The sequence below is a fragment of the Callorhinus ursinus genome, unplaced genomic scaffold, assembly GCF_003265705.2.
Source record: "Callorhinus ursinus isolate GAN/ISIS: 27379988/994484 unplaced genomic scaffold, GSC_fseal_2.0 scaffold28, whole genome shotgun sequence".
Classification (NCBI taxonomy): domain Eukaryota; kingdom Metazoa; phylum Chordata; class Mammalia; order Carnivora; family Otariidae; genus Callorhinus; species Callorhinus ursinus.
This window is the reverse complement of record NW_027397090.1, coordinates 4,590,840-4,611,579: the sequence shown is the minus strand read 5'-3', so window position 1 is coordinate 4,611,579 and position 20,740 is coordinate 4,590,840. Positions and strand designations below refer to the sequence as shown.

The window sequence follows — 20,740 nt, the reverse complement described above, 5'->3', positions numbered from 1 at the left end:
CCAGAGCAGGGCCCAGGACCCGCTGGTATCCCCTTGTACCCAAAAAGCGCAGCCAACTCTAGGATGAATCCAAATGGAGGAAGACACAAAGAAGAGATGGAAAGACATGGAGTGTTTGGTGATACCACTGAGCTCCTGTATCAAACCTTCCCTGCAGCCTACATGGCCCTGAAGCTAGTACATTTCTTTTACTATTTACGGATGGTCTTCATATACGTGGATATTCAGATTTTGTTCTAGATCTGGTAACCCACTGCATATTGTTCACTAGGTGAGAGAATAATTAAACATTTCTCTTTTTTTTAAAGATTTATTTATTTATTTGAGAGAGCGAGAATGAGAGAGAGAGTACATGAGAGGGGTGAGGGCCAGAGGGAGAAGCAGGCTCCTCGCCGAGCAGGGAGCCCCATGTGGGACTCGATCCCAGGACTCCAGGATCATGACCTGAGCCAAAGGCAGCTGCTTAACCAACTGAGCCACCCAGGCGCCCAATAATTAAACATTTCTGAAGAAGATTCAACTGGTGGAGAGGTACCTAGGAAAGGTTAAGAGGGGGAGGCTGGAATTAGGGAATGAGGGCCTGATTTAGGAGGGTGGCAGCGAGTGCAGAAGGGAAAGCATGTCCAAGAGAAGCAATGCAGAGAAAAAGAGTACTTTGGTTCTGGTTAGATGGGAGGAAGACGAGGCAGAGTTCTGACACTGGATTCATTCCCTTTTACCTCTGATTACTCGCTATAGTAACATAATACAACAATACAGTGATCTCCCCCAAGTCACAAACCTTTAATTTTAACAGTCTCAAATATTTCATTCATTGGAACAGGGCTAGTGTGAATGTACTCAGAAGAAAGAGGAACACAACAAAGTAGCAAAACAAACAGTCCTTTGGAGCTGTTGTTGGTGTCTTACTCGCATGCATGCATACCTCCGGTACCATGGCGAGGGCGACCCTGTAATTTCGGACACTTTTGAGAGGGAGAGGGGCACCCAGCTCCTAAATACGCCGGGGCAGTCAGGGTAATAAGGATAAAAGGTGTCCGGTGTCAACTCCGGAAAAGACATGGTAAGGCAGGCAGATTTTGCTTACTGACACACCCTGTTTCTCTGTTTAGAGGAGACTCTCCCATCTCCTGTTGCCATTTATGCAGCTAGCACTCCCTCCCCTGTTTTTTATTTGCCAGTGGCCTGCTCTCTTCCTCAGGACTCAGGAATTCTGACCCTCTCCATCCTCCACCACATCCACAGGAAAACACCCTTTGGCCATCCTCAGTATCTCCACCAGCCGTTTGTAGCAACATTACTCACCCACTGATTCCAATGACAAATGTTTTCATAATTAGCTTTGAAAATCACGTCTTCCTAAAATTTCCTAAAATTAAAAAAACAGAACAAAACAAATCGAATGCTTATCACTGAGATGTCCAGAGAAAGACAAAAAGACAAAAAGACTAATAGAAAGAGTCCTAAGAGCCAGCTGAGGGGGAAAGATGACCATGATCTCGGGGTCATCTCCTACTCCTGGATTAGCCACACTCAGTAGAAGGGCTTAAGGTACCAGCTGCTCTCTGCGAGACTCCATGGCTAAATCCAACAGGCCAAAGTCTCAGAGAACACACACTCCAGAGTCTCATAACTCTGAAACTCAAAAGAGTTTCAAGATTCAATCACCTGGAGATGATCCACTTATTTCTCCAATGCCAGGGAACCCCACAGAGCTTGCCTCTCTCTCCTACTGAAATGGGGGAAAACATCACTGCCAGCCAGAGGCAAAAGGAAGTTAATTCCCTTTAAGGGTACTATTTCCTCACTCAAAAACCTAAGTCCAGGGTCAGCGTAGACAAACTTTTTCCGAAAACGGCCAGGTAGTAAATATTTGAGGTTTTGTGGGCCCAGAGGCAAACTGAAAGTTATTACGTAGGTACTTATGTAACAAGAGAGAAAACAAAATTTCCACAACGTTCTTGAGGAAAGTCGAAACATTACAACTGAGTACAATTTTGTTGTTGTTGTTGTAATAGCCGTCTACTAATGAGAAGAATGGAATTCTTTTCTTACTGGGATAATACTCCTCTTACTGGATTTCAGAGTTAGTGTTCTCAATCAGAAAAGTGACTGCAAATGTTCAGGCTGAGGGCCAGGTTTTAGCCACAGGCCATTGTTTGCTGACTCCGGATCTGGGGGTGGGGTGGGGGGGGTGGAGGGCAGTTTCACACAGGGCCCCCAGAAGTTCAGTAAAGCAGTCCTATGGATATTCTAATGAGCCATTTTCACCTCTGTATGTGAAAAGGTGAGGCTTGGCTGGAGGGAACCTCAGAACAGTGGTTCCTGAGGGTTGCCTGACCTAAAGCTGCTCTTTATTCCAGACTGCTCTGGTTGGGCGATGAGGGGCCGCTGGGGTGAGTAGCTCCTGAGCTGGAGACCCCCAGCAGCCCTCCCAGTTCCTATCCCTGACCTGAGTCCTAGCAAGTTAATTTCTTTCTTCTTTCCAGCCTGTTAAAAAGCACTTTATTACCAAGAGCAAAGAAAGGATGCTGCACATGTGTTGGCTTAATTGTGAGGCTCTCATGTATAATGGATGCCATTTTTACTGATGTATTAGTAATGGTTGAGCACACTGAATGGCAAGGACTACGGGTCCCCCTGCTCCATGCCACATCTGTGCACACAGGGAGGATATTGTATCAATTACATAGCATGCAAATAACGAGTGTGGTTGTGGCACTGGAAAAAAGACGCTTGAAGAGGTTATTTGGGTGGAAACTAGCAATTCCGAAATGAAGAGTGAGAGAGAGTCAAGAACCTACTTATAAAATTGCTTGGGTTCAGGAGGGAATTCCCAGTCAAATGCAAGTTTTTACCGAAACAGGAATCCTCAGTTCTATATTAGTTAGCTAACAGAGCTATTACGCAAGACAGTGTTTGGATAAATGTCGGGCACAGTCTATTAGCCCTAAACGGGTGGCAATGTGGTGAGAGGGTTGGGGAATTGGGAGAAGCTGAAGCAAGACAGGTGCTGGGGTGAGGGTGGGCCTAGCAATCCCAAAAGTCATTTATTTCAAAAACCTCGTTGTTTGCACAGGGCAGCACCAGATGAACTCCAAATTCGGGACTGGAATTGTCTACCTCCACACCACTTTGTGCTATTACACCTCCTGTTGCCCTCTGAGAGGACTATTTTAAAACCACACTTAAAAACCTGCAACCAAGAGTTGCCAGACTCCAAATACATGCAGCAGACTCCATGAAGCAGAGACAAGCTTGATCAACTACAAACTCAATCACTGGATGTCTCCAGAGAGACAACCGTTTGGACTTTGTAGTCTCATCAATCCGGGGCATCTGATGACTTGGAATATATTCCACCACCAAGCTTGTGGGATATTTATGTACTCTATTCTCCCAGTAAGTGCCAAGCGTTCCTCAACAGCAGAGTTATTTGCATAGGGGGAAGAGAACTAACTAAATTCGTCAAGGGCAAACCCCAAAATGAACATTTTAATTTCTTTTTTTCCCTAAGTGAGATAGGTTGTCGAGTCCTTTTTTCATGACTTGTATGTGCTTATTATATGGATTCCACTACTAAACAGGGTACATTTTGGACTCTAAACTAAAATGGTCAGCGGTGGTATGTGCAGAAATCAGATTATAAGGAAGACAGCAGCTTCTCTAATACAAACGGACGAGAGCATGCTAACGAATTGTGCTTTTCAATGCACCTAAAGAGCAGTCTGGTATTTTTACACCAGTGAAATGTTTCAGGACTTCTCACTCATTTGCTTTATTCAACAGATATTCTGATTATCTTCTTCCACACACCAGGGAAGTCCTTTCCTACTATTGTTTAAACGTTGCTCCCTTTTAGTAAACAGAAATCTCCCACGGTTAGAATTTCTGAATACCTCAACCCATGCCCCTTTCCCGTGGAACCACTTTTATCTTTCACTGACCCCTAACAAAAACTTTCAAGCTTCATTTTAGATAGACTCTCATGTAAAGTGTTTTTTCAACGTTTCTTCCCTCAAGCATACAATTGGTCTATAACACGGTGCTATTTCGAACTGAATGCACGCTGCATTTCTTGTTTGCTCCCGCCCTCACCTCGCCTTTGGAGAATCAATCCGCTACGTCAGGGGGTCGGCATTTCGCTGTGAAATGCCAGATAGTCAACGTTTCAGGCTTCGAGGGCAGCAGCTCAGCTCTGCTGTGAAGAGAAAAGCGGCCACAGGCAGTACATAAGCAAGGGAGCGCGGCTGTGCTCGAGCGAAACTTTATGGACACCGAAATTGGAATTTCTTAGCATTTCCACGTGCCACAAAAACCTTTTGGTATCTTTTCAACCATTTAAAATGGTAAAAGCCGTCCTCAGTTAGCAGGCCGTTCGTTCAATTAACAGGGGGCAGGCGGGTCGTTGAGTTAGTCCACCCTAATACGGGTGGAATAAAAGCTTGCCTCCTCCCGTACGGATCAAGACCTGACCCCAACCCTGGTGACTTCCCTCCACAGCCCGTACCATCTCTTGGAGGGAGTCTCCCATTTTAAGGATCATTACGGGGCGTTAAAAGCACCACGCCGCCCCGTACACACACTCCTTGGCAGGCCATCTATCGGCCCGCTTAGGGTGGTACGAGTCCCCGCAAGGCTTGCAAGACGCAACCCGGTTCAGGCTCCAGCGCAGCCACACATCGGGAGCACCTCCAGGCCTCCGCGAGGCTGCGCAGCGCGGCCGGATCACGCAGGTACTCACCGGGCGCCAGTTCGAGCCCTCCCAAGCAAAGCGGCAGAAGCGCGGGCCGAAAGTGCGCCTGTCGCTGACCCCCGAAGCTCGCTGGCCTAGAGGCTCACAGCCCCTCCCTCCGCGCCCCCACCGGGTCGGGGGCGGCCCAGGTAGAGGACGCCAACCTAGGGATCCGTCCCACCCGGGCGGGACGCGGAGTGGGCCGGGGCGGGGCGAGGCGAGGCGGGGCGGGACTCCGGCGACCGTGGTCCCGCGCGCGCGCCCTCGCGGGGTCCGGCCCTTTCTCGTCGGGGGCGCGCGCGGCCGGGTCCGCCCCGGCGCGAGCCTGCGGCGCCCTTCCTCGGCTCCGGCTGGTTCAGCCGCCGCCGCCGCGCGCGCCGCCGTGCGCGCCGCCCGCGCTCCCGCCGCTCTGAAGCGGCCAGCCGGGGAGCCAATTAGCGCTCGGCGAGACGGCGGCCACTTCCTCGTCGCCCGGCCGCGCGCTCGGGAGGCTCAGGCGGCCGCGCGGCGGGGCGGGGCATTGCGCCGAGCCGGTCTGCCTGCGTCCGCTCGTCCGACGGCCAAGGGTGGGCGCAGGTCCTTGAAGGCACACCGCTGCGAACCGGACAAAAAGAAACTTTTGGGTCCCCGGAGTGCCGGCTGGCGGGGCGTTCGGTCGGCTTTTCGTGCGTGGTCTTGAGGCTCAGCCGCTCCAGGAAGCGCGATGTCGAAGCCGCCACCCAAACCGGTCAAACCAGGTAAGGGAGGCACTCACAGGGTTCCCCTGGCTGCCTTGGTGCCCTGCGCTTCCTCTGCCACTTGGCAGGGCTGACCACGCACGTACCCGGCCTGGAGCTTCGCTTTCGGGAGCCGACCCGCCGGGATGGGTCGCTTTGTTGGTTCGCTGCAGGGAGGGATCGTTTTGGATAGCAAGAGGATTTCGAGGATTTTTTATTTTAAAGGGGAGTCGCCCTCGATTTTGCAATATTGTCATTCGCTGCAACTTTCTAGTGGATGTGATAGCTACGTCCCATTGAATCTTGACTGGAAGACAGGGACATTGATCCCCTTAGGGGGGAAAATAGATACATGCTTTGAAATGGTCTTTTGGCCACTTCCTCTTTTTTTTTCTTTCCCGTGTGTGTCATTGTCAAGTTCGAGTTCTTGACCGGCCAGAGCAAACGGGAAGTGCGCTGTTTGCAGGGTGGGGTGGGTGAGCGAGTCTCCTATGGGACTTTGGAGAGGAGCCGCGTTTGAAATTTCCCTCGGGATCTTGGGAAAAGCATTTGGGAAAACGGTACGCGAGCTCGCGGCGAGAAAAATCTAGGCTGCGGCAGAGTAATCTCGGCTGTTGCTCTTCGGGAGTGTCACTTTATCATTCAGTACAGGTCCTTTGCCCCTGCTTCCCCAGTGATTTTGCCGTGTTAAACTGGATTACTAAATCCCTCAAAGCGCTGTTCTTGGCCGATAGTCTGTTCATTTTTTATTCTATTCTTAGCATATTTTCTGTGATTGGGAGACACGAGAATGTAAAAGGGACTGACGTATTTCAATTCAGTACTGTAACAAACTCGTGCATTCATTGGTGAGTAATTACGGGAAACGTAGGAAGTGGAAGATATATGGCTTTGATACACTCTGGGGCGTTTTCTTCCAATCTCCTGTAACTTAAGTATAGCACGAGCTGAAATGTATCCATTTACGTCAAATTTCCAAGTAACCTTGGTTGCAGGCACTACACCTTTCATGATTATCTAGTTTTCTTTCTTTGCCATCATACAGTGGCGGTTTCAAATCATTTTATATGAAAATTATGTGCATATATATGACAGTCATTCACTGAGGACTTAGATTTTTTTGGTGGGCTGGTTGTGAAGGAAGTTGCCGGGACGTTGGTTTTGCTCTGAGCAAAGATGGGGTGTGGCTAGTATTGGGTTCTGTCCTTCTTTATAAGTGGAATCTGATGAAGAGTTTGCATTTTAAGTGCACGTGTAGGAGGTAGCAGCTTTCTAAATTCCGATGTAAATCAGACCTCAAGCATCCAACAAAACAGAGTTGTTCTTTGCTGGCTAAACAAAGTACTTTATTTTAAAGAATGTCCTGAGAAGTTAGTTATTCAAGAGGTTTTTCATCTCTCGAGACTTTAAGCGGTCTGTGCTGCAGCTGGAGGGACATTGACTGTGGTGTGCAAGTGTGTACATGAGTACTCGTGTATATACCATTTGGTTGAAGGATCATACTGTTACTAGTTGGGGATACGCTCCCAGAAACCATTTTTGTGGTTGGACACCGCTGCTTTCTCCTGCTCTTCAGCAAATCAGAAAGCAAAGGGTTGAAAATATCTGCCATTTTAGGGACAGCTTTGACTCCACACTGATTTATAAATGAGATCCAAACTCAAGGTCACCATAGAAATCGGTTTGTTAGTTTATGAATTTACAATGAGAAGTATTACTTTCAATCCGACTTGAAACATTGGGTAGCGTGGTTTAATTGAAAACAAAACTGTCCTATTATAGTACTGGTCCACATTTACTGTGGGCTGGGCACTGATGTAATCACTTTACACGTGTTAACTCATTTGCTCCTCAAAACAATCCTGTGAAGTCAGTACCATTATTGTTCCCATTGCACAGGCTGGGAAATTGAGGCAAGGCACAGAAAGGTAGGGAGGAGCAGGTGGGAGTAGCACCCAGGTAGTCTGATTTAAGGATCTGCGTTCCTACTCATAATGCTGTTCTGCCTTACATCACCGTGCACCATTCACATGCGTGATCTTGTGTATTTTAGAGCTGGGGGGTGGAAGTGGAAAGGTAAGTGCCTCTTGTCCGCAGTCAGATCTTCCCGTCACAGATGCACATAAAGGTCACCACCCCCTGGTTGGTAGCAGTGAGGGGAGTGAGCTTTACTTTCTTGTCCTGCAGGCAGGATTCCTGGGTGAAAAATGTCTGAAGCAGCTTGGAATTGGGGGTAAGAGGTGGTGTTTAATTTTTGGTTTCTTGGTTTGTCTGTACCGGGCCTCATCCCAGATGACAGTTAAGGAAGGAAGGAAGGAAAGGGAAGGAAGGGAAAGAGCCGTAAAGAGGGAGGGAAGAATAAGAGGAACCCAGAGGAAAGGACACACGTGTCCTAAGGTCCACCAAAGTTTCTAAAGGGTGGCTATAGATTTGGGTCTCCGCTTCCAGCATAAAGGTAAAAAAGATCAATTATAAGATTCCTACTCTTCCTAAAAATAAAATGTGTTACTTTCTCAGAGAAGAGTTATTTTAATGGCCCTGAGATCTGAAATAAACTTCCCATGGGTTCTCTCACAGTGTTGGAGTGGACTGCACATCTCTGTAAGAGACACAAGAGGGACATCATAGTGGTGTCCCTATAGCTTCTTGCAGAGCAAGACCCCGGCAAAACAGCATGGTTCAATTCCATGGGAGTGCTGAAGGGAGGGGAGCTAGGTGAGGGAGGACAAAGGACTTAATGAAAAATTTGAGTAGCAAGGGACATTAAGCTATAATGTGGGTAGTGTGTCTATTGGGATGATTGGCATATATCCCATAAAAAGACTGTTCGCTTTTGCACCTTCCTGAGGTTATACCAGACTTTGGGTTTGTAGCCACATCCAAAAATCATTTGCTAAACATTTCTTAATATATGCAGCTAATATTTTAGGCCTTGTAGTAGACATTGGGGTTCCCAGGCACAATAAAATAAGATCTCATCCATGAAAGTATCGCGTCTGATGGGGGAGATTTAGGTATCTATAGATAATATCTTAAATTGACCCGTATCTGTAGTTGGTTGCTGATCTTACCCATTTTGTTAGGAAAAACCTCGTAATTAAAAATAAAAGTAATATATTTTCCTTCTTTCTTCCTTTCTTCTCCAAACCTCGTAGTATATTTTTTATTAGAGGAAATTTAGAAAATACATACAGAAAAAAATATATAAAAATATAAATATCATCCCTACCTAGCTACTGATAATCACTGTTTTCTCTCAGGTGTTATTTTTCTTCGTCAAATCCATTTCATTAAAAAAAAAATACAAACAGTTATCCTCAGACTGGTGTCTCAGTTTCAATTTTAAGTGTTTTGCTGTTGATTGGCTTTTTCCTACTGTTGCCTACGCTCTGCTTGAAAAATCACTTGTCACATTTTGACCTTTCCTTGCTTACTGATGTCTTTTTATAGGGTCACTTTTGGCCACTCTAGGTCTGTCATTGAAACTCCCCTCTCATTGTTAGATGTGCCACCAAGGTGCTCAGTCTGCTAAAAAATGTCATGTTTCATGGTCTTCAGCTCATTCTTCATGGGACCCTCCTACTTCTTTGGGACCGATGCGGCCTCTCTGGTTCTTGTCAGCCACCCTCCCAAGCCTTGCAGTTCAATTACGGTGAACTTGCCGAGCTTGTCAGAGTGTAGATGACACCTTGTGTTCTCACAAAAACTTTTTTTAAGAGGAGACTTTATTCTGAGACTTTATTCTGTGAAGATGGGCCAAAGGATATTGAGTGAGATTTGGACTAGAATCATCTCATTCTAAGCCGGTTTGATAACCCTCCACTGTAGTTGGAAGCCTGATGTGGCTTATTGATTTTGGTGGTGGAAGTAAAGCAGCATAAATATTTTATATGTCTTAGGAAAATAAATTCATGGGACTTTGAAGAAGTAAATGTCAGTATTTTGGGTTCTTTTGTATTTACAGTAAAAACATCATAAACTTCAAAGATGTCACCCATATGCTGCTTATATAACATTGTCGAGAGGAAAAAAGGGTTCATCTAAAATTATCTGAGCTTTTGTGTATTTTTTTCCCTCTGAATAAATGAATTAGTCAAAGGTGAGACTATGGGGTTGGCTGGAAATATGCATATGGATAGTGTCCTTCATAAACTTCATGCTCCATTTATTCGTGGTGGCAGAATAAAGTTTGGGAAGCATTTTGAAAATTCCAGAATGATGATGATGATGATGATGATGATTATAATAGTAATAATTAACATTTATTTGGCTGTAAGTGTCAGGTACTGTGTGAAGCACTTTATATTCTCCATCTCATTTAATTACTCTAACTTCCTTATGAGGTGGGTCCTAATATCCCCATTTTATGGGTGAAGTAAGCCATAGTGAGGTTAAGTAAACCACTTAAGGTCTCAGAGCTAGGAAGTGGTTGGTTTGACCTGGGAAGGGAACACAAGCTTTAAGTGGAAGTTATGCTTTTTGGGCAGAGAAATCAATGAAGATTCCATTAGATTGGACTGGCTTTTGTTGGGCAGTCACCTTTATTAATGCAGTTGTATTATTTGTAGTTGAGTTGTATAACTCCCCTCTTTCAATGCATCTGTATTAGACTATTAGACACTTTTTGAGAGTAGAATAACCTTTTGTTTTCTTGTAACTTTGCGGCAACTAAACTTTTTATTCTTGGCAAATAAATACAGAGTCTTGCTACATAACAAAATCTTTGTCTGGAAGAAGGTGGGGTAGGCCATGGTTGGGTACATCTTATAGCTTCACTATAAAACAGCATAGGCTGGAGGCAGTATCCATCAGTACTAGTTCTAGAAATAGTGGGGTCCCCTCCCTCTTGTGTTTCGACATCCACACAGCTTGACTCCAGTGTGACTAGTGCCGTGAGCTTTTCTGACACACCTGTGTGAGGGAGGGGAAAAAAAAAACCTTTCCTCTACCCTCTTATGTTCTATATCTGGGTCCTGCAAATTAAGCTGACACAAAATCAGATTAACAGGAAGAAAAGGCATACAAATTTAATTGATGTTTTCAGGTTTACCTGCACAGGGGCTATGCAGAAAAGAGGTGAAAATCCAAAGAAGGGGTAGATTTGGAACCTTAAGGGTCATTTTAACAAAGGGTGATACATTGTGGAGAAGTGACTAGACAAAGGAAAGAGAGGTTTTGTTTTCTAGGGGCAGTAAATTGTGGGAAGGTAAATATATGGGGAAACTAGTCGAAGATAAGGGTTATTTTAGTAAGGTTTCTTTATGCAGACACATTTGGGTGGCATCTCTATCTGAAGTTAAGAGTTGTTCTCTTTCTTGTATGGGAGCAGAACTCCTTCACAAGGGGAATTTATGCCCTACTTTTAGGCAAGTGGGGGGAGGGCAGAGAGTTCTTCTGTGTCTGCTTTTTCTCAGTTGCCTTCAGCTCAAAATAATTCTTACACCAGGTAGCATACTGTGGGGTGGCATATTCTGATCCCCTTTACCTCATGTCCAGTGAAAACCGTTGCCAAAGTTGTACTCAATTACTTAATGCTCAGGGGAAGACAGAATCCATGAGAGAGAGAGAGGGACAGAGGGAGGGAAGGAGAGAGATGGAGAAATAAACTTTCAGTGGGCTGCTGAGAGCCGACACATTAAGGTTTTCTGTCAGTTTGTCAATACTTCAAAAAAGCTGGGCGCCTGGGTGGGTTCAGTTGGTTAAGCGTCTGCCTTTGGCTCAGGTTATGATCTCGGGCGTCCTGGGATCGGTTTTGGGATTGGGCTCCTTGCTCAGAGGGGAGTCTGCTTCTCCCTCTGCCCCTCCCCCCTGCTTCAGCTCTCTCCCTCCCCAAAATAAATAAAGTCTTAAAAAAAAACTTCAAAAAAGCTGCAAAAAATAATCAAGTATATTGAAGGAGTTTGGGGGAAAATTACAGATAACAGTACTGAGAGAGCTCCCCCTATTCTTTTGAATAGGTGTGATAGTCCTTTGTATCTATTAATTCAAACCCACATTAATGCACATTTAGATTATTTCCATCTTGAGATCGTTACAACAGCCTTGTTGCTTGCTTGGGTGGGAGTAAATTCACAAGAGAAAGTCCTGGTAGTGGGATTGTTATATCAGAGGATACGTGCATTGTCGTTTTCATAGACATTTCCAAAATGCTCTCCAAAAAGGGTTTTACCAGTTGGCCTTTCTACCAAAAAATGTTTGAGCGTGCCTTAAACAGAAACTTCGTGGTGCATGTGATAGCAGATAGGAATCAGAAGGCTGGGCAGTCCAAGCAGGCAGTTTGGGGAAGCTGGGAGGGTGTCACCTAAGAGGGGGAATTTAAACAGAATCTGGAATGCTGTGTCAGAGTTTGGTAGGCAACGGGGCGGCGGGGGGGGGGGGGGGTGTCATTTAACTCGGGCAAAATGAGGTCACTTGGGGCGAAATGAGATAACTTGATGTCCTCTTATCTTCATTTGCCTCAGAGAAGCCAGGGAAACGTGGTGGGCACACATGGAAGCTGTGACCTGGAGAAATTTCTTCCGAATTAAAGAGAAGGCCATTTGCCTAGCGTAAGAGCTTGTGGAAAACCGTACTTTGCACACAGAAAGTGAGACTTTGAGTGCCGGCATGTCGGTCCTCTGCGTTTGCATCTGCGTACGCGTTTGTCAGGACGTTAACAATAACTGTGGTCTTGGGGGGCAGCTGTGTGTTAAAGAGGGTCACAGCTTAAAGTCACTTCAGTCACTGGTGGGACTGCTGTAGCCACTTCCTCTTAATGGATTCTCGCTTGTCATTTCCCACTTTATGTTTGGGCATCTGTAGAATTTTTAGAAGGTCACAAAGGCAAATTCCTCATCTTGCTCTTGGTGTAGGAGTCGGGGGGGGGGAGTTTTGTATTTGTGCATTTTGGTTAATGTGGGATTTTAAAACTCATTAGCATCCCTTAGAATTTGATAAACTACTTTGATTTAATATTCTTGGGACCAAAGAATGCACTGAACAAGAGTCCTTTCCTAGTCTCTTGCTCCAGATTTCCAGGGAGCCTGAGGTGATTTGAATTTAAATTAAGGAAGGCCTAGGGACCAACTGGTGTATTCTCCTGCTGGAGGGTCTGTCTCAGGCCCCTTACAAGGATTTGAAGGCAGGTCTTTCTGGCATCCCTCCACTCCAGGGGTTTTGCTTGGTTCTGGGAAACTTTGTGGATTCTATTGAGGGATTCCCTCATGGAGGAGGAGAGACTTAAATCAACTCACTTGCATGAGACAGAGAAATGACTTCCGCGTGGAGAGTATTCTGGAGTGGCTGTGTCTTCCCGGAACCTCCTGACCCAATCCATTACTTGGGGAGGACCCACCTCCAAGTCCCAGCTCCCCCAGCGTGGGTAGGGGTGGCCAGGCTGAGAGAAGCCCCTCTGGCCTTTTGCCACAGTTCGCAGGGGTCTCAGACTCCAGATCTGGAAGGTTCCAGAGAGTCTCAGATTTCCTTGCTTGAAAAAAACCAGAGTCGTAAGACGATCTCTAAAATGTTGCCTACACAGGTTGGCAGGATTCTGCGGCTGCATTTGGGCTTGTTGTTTTGATGAGTCAGTGCAAGTTTGTCGATAGTAACGCTGGGAGCAGAAGGTATTCTTGCTGGGTTTTTTTTTTTTAGGTAAGGAAGCTGGTAGTGGAACATTGAAACAAACCTGCCCCTCCAGAGTTCATTCTCTGAATGGTGCATCAAACTCGACATTGTTCTCCGCCTTATTTTTCTGTTAGGGAATAAATCATTCTCTTTGATTCCTCTGCACTCAGGTTCTAAACCGGACTAAGCAGCAGCTGCCCACTGGGACCTGGGCCTCCTTTAAGCTGAACCATGAAGTGGGAGTCGCTGCTTAGGGAGCTTGCTCACTTCCTCTTTCAGGGAGCTTGTCCCCTCAATAAGGGGGACTAGTCGTTGCCTAATGCCTTCCTACTCTTGAGGACCAATTCTGTACCTAAGTTTTGGGGCTCTGAAGGGTGCCCAGCACTTGACACTGGCTTGGTAGGAGCTCTATTCTCCACAATGGGCTCCTGCCCATTTTCTGATTTTTGCTCGGTACGAGGTCTCTCCTGTGTCTTGACATCTGGTCTAGCACTCTTTTTGTTTACTGGCACTGGGAAATCTGCTCCTTAGTCCATCCTGAGTCCTTGTCATTGGCCTGCTTTTTCCCTTCTTGGGTACATGCTCCATATCACGGGGACCTTTGGCTAATACACCTGTGCCTTTCTGACTTACTGTGACCCAAAGGTTAGTGTGGGTCTGTGTCTACTCTTTTTTTTTTTTTTTTTTTTTTTTATTTGTTTGAGAGAGGTTGAGAGAGAGAGAGCATGAGCAGGGGGCGGGACAGAGTCAGAGGAAGAGAATCTCAAGCAGACTCTCCACTGAGTGCGGAACCCATTGCGGGGCTCCATCTCACGACCCTGAGATCATGACCCCTGAGATCATGACCTGAGCCGAAATCAAGAGTCAGACGCATAACCCACTGAGCCATCCAGGTGCCCCACCTGATCTGATTTCACTTAGACTCTAACTACACAGGACAGTGGAGTTTGTTTTTGTTTGTGTGTTGTTTTGTTTTTTTCACAGTTTCCCCTAGAGGAAGATAACCTCAGGTGGCCCTGCAGAAATGTGTCCCATGAGACTCCAATTGGACCCTTGAAAAAAAAATGTGGTCACTCAATGAATGGCTGTTGAGATGTTGAGGCCTTTTTTTTTTTTTTTAAAGATTTTATTCATTTAATTGACAGAGAGAGACAGCGAGAGAGGGAACACAAGCAGGGGAGTGGGAGAGGGAGAAGCAGGCTTCCTGTGGAGCAGGGAGCCCGATGTGGGGCTCGATCCCAGGACCCTGGGATCATGACCTGAGCCGAAGGCAGACGCTTAACGACTGAGCCACCCAGGCGCCCTGAGACATTGAGGATTTTTAAATGTTTGGAAAACATATAAAGTTAACTATAACTCAGTAACATCAAGTCTGTAGATTTGAGCTCTAAGAATATATATATTCTGCTAGCTTTTTGAAATTAAGTCTCTGCAAAATATTATTCTCCCATCTTACTTTTTCCTGTCTGTTTTGGAGTTGACCGTTTTAAGCCATGGATTCAAGTTCAGAGCTTGCTTTGTAGAAATTCTTATATTTCATTCCAGGAAGGAGGGTTTCAGAGCTTCTTTCTGAAAGAGGGACAATTCTTTCTCTAAGAGAGTGGTTCTCAGCCCACCCATCACTTTGTAAGTTATATAGGGCTCACACAGAAACCAGAAGCTTTTTTTTTTTTTTTTTAATTTATTTGAGAGAGAGAGGAAGAGAGAGGACGAGTTCACACACATGAGCAGGAGGGGCAGAGGGAGAGGGAGAGACAAATCTCAGGCAGCCTCCATGCTCAGCGTGGAGCCCCAAGTGGGGTTTGATGTCACGACCCTGACCTGAAACCAAGAGTTGGATGCTTAACCAACTGCGCCACCCAGGTGCCCCTCTTTTTTTTTTTTTTTTAAAGAAAATAACATTTATATACTCATAGGGGTATAATGACAAATTTATGAATGTAGCATTGTACTGATGGGAATGAATGTTATTGCTATAATTTTAGAACTCAAAAAGAAAAACACCTCTGTTTGTAATTAAAAATTGAGTGTTAATTTTCTACCAAATGTCTTAAGACCGTAGGTAAAGAACTGCAATTTGTTAGAACAGATGATGAGCAAAGGCAGGTTACTTACTTCTGTAGCTGGGCAGTGGGTACCGAAGGAGAGCAAATTCCTAGTAATTATTATGAAAGCCTGCAATTTACACAGCTGCTGCATATTGGTGGGAAGCCACTATCCTGGAGAGCTTGGATTTTCCCTCTTCTGTCCCTGTGGACAGAGGTGATTTTCACTGTCATCCCATCCACATTGTAAACAGCAAGTGTTTCTTCAGGCTCAAGGGTTTGGGAAGGGGCAGGGGTGTTCCTTGACATTTTAGGATAAATTCCAGTGTCTCAGTCCCCTGCTTTCCCCCGACTGATGACCCCATGTTCATAAAATGATAAATGATCTTCTGGACATCCATTAATGAAAAAGAGTTAACAACACACACAAGATCCGGGAGCAGGTTGCAGCCCCAGGAGTGGGTGTGAAAGGTGCTGTGGGTCTTAGAGCTGCTGAGGTTAGTCGCTGAGTCTAAGTATATGACCCTGGGGAGTGCTATCATCTGCTCCCGCCCAGGCCTTGAGAGGAAGGGAAATTTTCATAAGAATGGCCCTGTAATTACCCTGTTTTAATTGCAACCCCAGAAAACCACAGCTTTTCATTTGTCCTGCCTTGCCACTCTCTAGGGGAAATCCTTCTTCCTCCTCCCCAAGGGCTGATTCTGGTTTGGAAAAATACCTGAACATTTCTTTGGGTTTAACATTCTCCCCTGGCCTTTTCTGGGAGTCACTTGGACTCTTTGGGTCTTCCCAGACCTCCAGACCTCTATCTAGACCCTCCTTTCCGTAAACATTCTGGACTTTGGGGACCAGGCAAGTTGGGAGGAGGCACGGATCACCTGGGGTGTCCCCTTGCCTGGGCCAAGCCTTCAGCAAGGTGCTGTTTGTGGCCCTGGGATGGGGTGTGGGCAGATCTCCCCCCAGGGTGTCCTGGCCAACGTTTCCGGGGCCACCAAGTGAGGCTCACCACTTTCATGATCTGGAACTGAACCCTCAGGAGCACTTAGCGAACCTTGTGAAGGGGCACCATTGTGTGTCTTGAGAGAAGATGAAATTAGGGAAATAATTTCCAGTTTAAAGGCTGTTGTCTTAGTAAGTAGATGATGTTGGAAGAAGTAAGGGTTGTAGACCTCTTGTTGGTTTCCTATAGATGGCCTCTGTGAACCCACTCCCTGGTTTTGGTTCTGTTGTAATTTTGGATATGGGTTTTGGCAGAGTTTCTTTGTATGTGCTGCCTCCGAAGAAAATTTGAATCCTTTTGTTTCCTGGAGAGGAGCTCAGTTTCAAGGTTATTGCTTGTTCATTGCTCTCTACTAAGTTTTTCCTGCTGTGTTTGATAATATTTCTCATTCATCCAGAGTTTGTATTGTTATACGAGAGTTCTCGTGTTGACTAGAAATCGAAAAATGCCCTCAGCTACAGCTCTGGCCCCTGTATGTCTATCAGGTAAGCTTCAAGTAAGCACCTTGTTTAAGCTTGGGTCTGTATCTCTAGAGATTTTCTTTTTTTGTTCTTAGATACAGTGTATATCTTTGTCCCTCTATCAGGTTTTAAAGGGGTTCTGTTTTAAATAAAGGAGACATTTTTATCATCCTGTTGTCTTGCTAGCATGAGTCTTTATTAGAGGGCTAAGACCAAGGCCTTTTTTTGGGGCAACTTTTTATCTCCTCTAAGTACAACTGTACTTTTCCGATGAATTGGGCGTTCACGAAGTCTGAAGTTTTAAGCTTGTCCATTTATTATTTGCTCAAATAAAAAAAAATTCTCTTGAATTAAAAATAATTTCCAAGGCCATTTTTAATATTTTGTATTCTGAGAGTGTTTCATTATTGCCAAGAGTACCAGATACCTAAATCTGAATAAATTTCCATTTGGGCTCTGGACAGTGGTTACACACATATATTAAATGCTCTGGCCTCGTGTTTTTTCAGACTGTGAGTGGTGACCCAGTGGTAGGTCATGAAGTCTGTAGAGTTTGTCACGACTAGCATCTTTTTTTTTTTTTTTTTTAGATTTATTTATTTTGGAGAGAGAGAGAGCACAAGAATGAGCACGGGGTGGGGGGACAGAGGGAGAGGGAGAGAATCTCAAGCTGACTCTCCGATGAACGCAGAGCCCTTCGTGGGGACTCGATCTCACAACCCTGAGATCATAACCTGAGCCAAATCCAAGAGTCAGATGTTTAACCGACTGAACCACCACCCAGGGGCCCCTGTCATGACTAGCATCTTAATAAGAAAGAAGGAAAGGGAATAGAGCAAGAATAGAGAATTTTAGAGAGAATCACTCAAAAGTAAGGATAAGTATTTTTTTGTGAAACATTTTTTTCATGGTGTGTGTGTTTCCTGAGCTCTGATGTACAATATATTTCTTAATGTGGGTCTCAGAAACATTTGAGAAACCTCTGCCCTGTCTGTGCTCATGTCCCCAGTCGGCGTTTCTCCCACCAGGTCTAAGGTACGTGGATCTCCTTGATGTTTCCTCCACGGTCCGTCCTGGTCTCCAGCCCTCTGGGTCCATATTCTGGGTCTACCCAGACCTTCTTTCATTGGCAACTCCTCTTATCCTTCCAGAAACAAAGTGGATGTCACCTCTGGTACAGCCTGCACTGACCTCCGAGTCTCCCCACTGTCAGTGGGATGTACGTTTCCGGCCACCTGTGTTCTCCGCTAACCACAGTTAGCATTGCGTTTGCTTGTCTCTCCAGCGATGTGTGTGTGGGGGGGGGGTGAGATCAAGGGGACAAATAGGACTCATACTAAAAAACAAATGCTGCTGGGGGCGCCTGGGAGGCTCAGTCGGTTAAGCCTCCGACTCTTGGTTTTGTCTCAGGTCATGATCTCAGGGTCGTGAGATCGAGCCCCTTGCACACAGGAAAGGCTGTGTGAGCACACGGTGGGCAGCCCGCCATCTGCGTGTCAGGAAGAGGGTTCTCATCAGAAACCAAATTGGGTAATATCTTGATGTTGGACTTCTCAGCCTCCAGAACCGTGAGAAATTAATGTCTTGTTGTTTAGACCACCCAGTCTGTGGCATTTTGTTATGGTGACTTGAGCAGATTAAAGACAATAGCTATAGGGTTCAAAAATTACAATCTAAAACTCACATTGAATCCTTGAATAGTCCCTAAGAGGTATAATATTACATTTTATGCTTTGTTTGCTTAACAAAAGCATGAAGATTTCTCTGCTGGGGTGTTGTAAACCTTAAATTCTCAGATACACAGGAATGGGATTTGGGTAAATAGCTGTCTTCCTATTGAGTATGAAGACGCAAGGAATAACCCCCCAAAGTAACTACAGATTTGTAGTAATTAATAACAGCCAACACTTGTGGGCACAGCAAATGCCTCAGGAACAGCACTCAGTGCTTTATGTACATTGATTTGTTTCGTCTAGCTTAGTCCCAGCATGCGGGCATTGAAAGCTCACATCTTTCTGAGCTACATCCAGAGTTCAGAGCATGAGCTCTGGAGTCAGGCGGCCTGGGTTTAAACCCTATCTCTGCCCCTCTGTGTAGACCTGGAGTAGCTACTTGCCTTCTCTAACCTCAGTTTTCTCAGCTGTAAAATGGGCGAAATACATAAAGTATTTATGGCCCAGGATTACACTTTGAGGATTAAATGAGTTGGGGTAAATCAGCACTTTTATGGTGCCTGGCACATGGTAGGTGTCCCATAAACATGAGTTTAGATGGGTAATACCATTTTGGATGAAAGATTTTAGTGTCAGGATCTTCTGTTTCAACCTTGGGTGTATAGATAACCAATCATTTCACATAGGATGTGAAACCACACTGCTTGTGGAGTCTGTGAGAGGCAGATTTGGATGCTACATGCTATGATGCTCCTGTGGTCTGACTTGTTACCGACAGGAAAAGGGACCAGAGGATGGGGGAAGCAGACTTTCTTCGATAAAGGTCCAATTAGGAAATATTTTAGGCTTTGTGGGTCACAGATGGTTTCTGTTGCAACTATTCAACTCTGCCGTCGTAGAGTGAAAGCAGTCATGGTGTGCAAATACGGGTCCGTTCCAATCAAACTTTATTTATGGACACTGCAATTTAAATTTCAAATCATTTTCACATGTCTTGAAATATTAATATTCTTCGATCCTCCCCCTTGATCCCAACCGTTAAAAAAATGCAAAACCGACTTAGTTCCTGGGTCATACAGTAACCAGTTGTTGCTGTCATGGGTTGGCCCTCGGGTTCATCTTGCCTTTTGCAGGAAGTGGCGTGAGCAGTGTTGCCTTTTTTAGTTAAATTCCAAGGACTGAAATAAAGATTTTTCTAACATTCTTTCCCGTGGGTCTCCTCAGAGTGACTTTTGAAGCAGTTTGTCTGGGAGTAAAGGGTCTTTAGGGGGCCATTGCTCCCTCTCTAATGTTTAGCCAGTCAAGACATAGTTGACAATGAGCGTGTCATTTGAAAATTTTGCTCTCTGGGACTTTTATGTTAGACCATGGAGAGGAAATAAAAATAACCAACAGTTATGGCTCCTGAAGACGTAAAAGTCACCAGGTTTGCTGAAAGGCACTGAAAAGTATAAGCAAAGGAAAAAATGGATAAGAAAGGCACAGTGTTAATAAACAGAACCCTCTTGTCAGAAGACACACTGGCTACTGTTTTTAACGAGTCTGCCAATCCTGCAGCTGAAATCAAGACATGTTTCAAATTCTTCAGTTTGTTGTTTTTTTTTTTTTTTGGATTGGATGAGGAGAGGCGGCAAGGAAGAGATGGTGTTGGTGTAAGGGATGAAAATATTATGTTCATATTTTTTTATTAGTTATATCCTTATAGGTATATGTGCAAATAGGATTCATTGGATTTGATTTCGTTAATCCAAGAATATAAGTAAGAGTGAGGAGACTTACTCTTTTTTTTTTTTAAGATTTTATTTATTTGACAGAGAGAGACACAGCGAGAGAGGGAACACAAGCAGGGGGAGTGGGAGAGGGGGAAGCAGGCTTCCTGCGGAGCAGGGAGCCTGGAGCAGGGAGCCTGATGCGGGGCTCGATCCCAGGACCGTGGGATCATGACCTGAGCCGAGGGCAGGTGCTTAAGGACTGAGCCGCCCAGGCGCCCCAAGACTTATTCTTTTACACTGGAAACTCTTAGACATTGCTGTGCTCACAAGATGGTTTTCTCTACAAGGATGAAAGCCTCTGTGTTTTATCTTCAAGAGCAATGCGCTTTTGTGGAATGACATGAATAGAGATCTTCACCCAGAAGCCTCTTGTGAGCTAACCACCTCATTTATGGGCGTTGGAATCCACAAAGCCCAGGGGAGCCTGTGTTGGCCCAGCAGAGCACAGCTGTTTCCTCTTACCGCACAGTCAAAATGATGGCCTTGACTCTTGGATGCTATCACATAGACTCCCTGTGTTTTGTTTTTGAGCAGAAAATATCCTGTTTCATCGTGCATCTTTAATAGAATAATTTAAATATGTTTAGTAGAAGTAACATTAATATTTTTATTTGCCCTGAGAATATTTGAAGGTAGGTGACAGGTTTTTCATACCCACAGGGTATAAATGAAGAAGTGATATTCCCTGCATTGTCTTAGACAAATATGAGAACTCGGGTGTATATGGTAAATTCTT

General features: G+C 45.2%; 2 protein-coding genes across 9 annotated transcripts in view; one reads left to right on the top strand and one right to left on the bottom strand.

Annotated features, from left to right (window-relative positions):
- The window catches only part of NMRK1 (nicotinamide riboside kinase 1), a 32,185-nt gene extending 27,220 nt beyond the window's left edge, over window positions 1-4,965 (bottom strand). For 5 of the 8 annotated variants that reach the window (XM_025891488.2, XM_025891492.2, XM_073878069.1 and 2 more), the window contains exons 1-3: window positions 4,745-4,964; window positions 4,099-4,201; window positions 1,306-1,369 (exon numbers count right to left, since the gene is read on the bottom strand). In XM_025891488.2, the coding sequence (XP_025747273.1) occupies window positions 1,306-1,334 (29 nt within the window). In that variant the 5' untranslated portion in view covers window positions 1,335-1,369; window positions 4,099-4,201; window positions 4,745-4,964. Of the gene's footprint in view, window positions 1-1,305; window positions 1,370-4,098; window positions 4,202-4,744 lie in introns of all 8 variants that reach the window. The other 3 variants (XM_073878068.1, XM_073878065.1, XM_073878066.1) reach the window with 3 other exon arrangements.
- A 258-nt stretch (window positions 4,966-5,223) lies between these two features.
- Window positions 5,224-20,740, top strand: part of OSTF1 (osteoclast stimulating factor 1) — a 51,078-nt gene continuing 35,561 nt past the window's right edge. Inside the window, exon 1 of the mRNA XM_025891524.2 lies at window positions 5,224-5,472. Within this exon, the coding sequence (XP_025747309.1) occupies window positions 5,439-5,472 (34 nt within the window). The 5' untranslated portion in view covers window positions 5,224-5,438. The remainder of the gene's footprint in view (window positions 5,473-20,740) is intronic.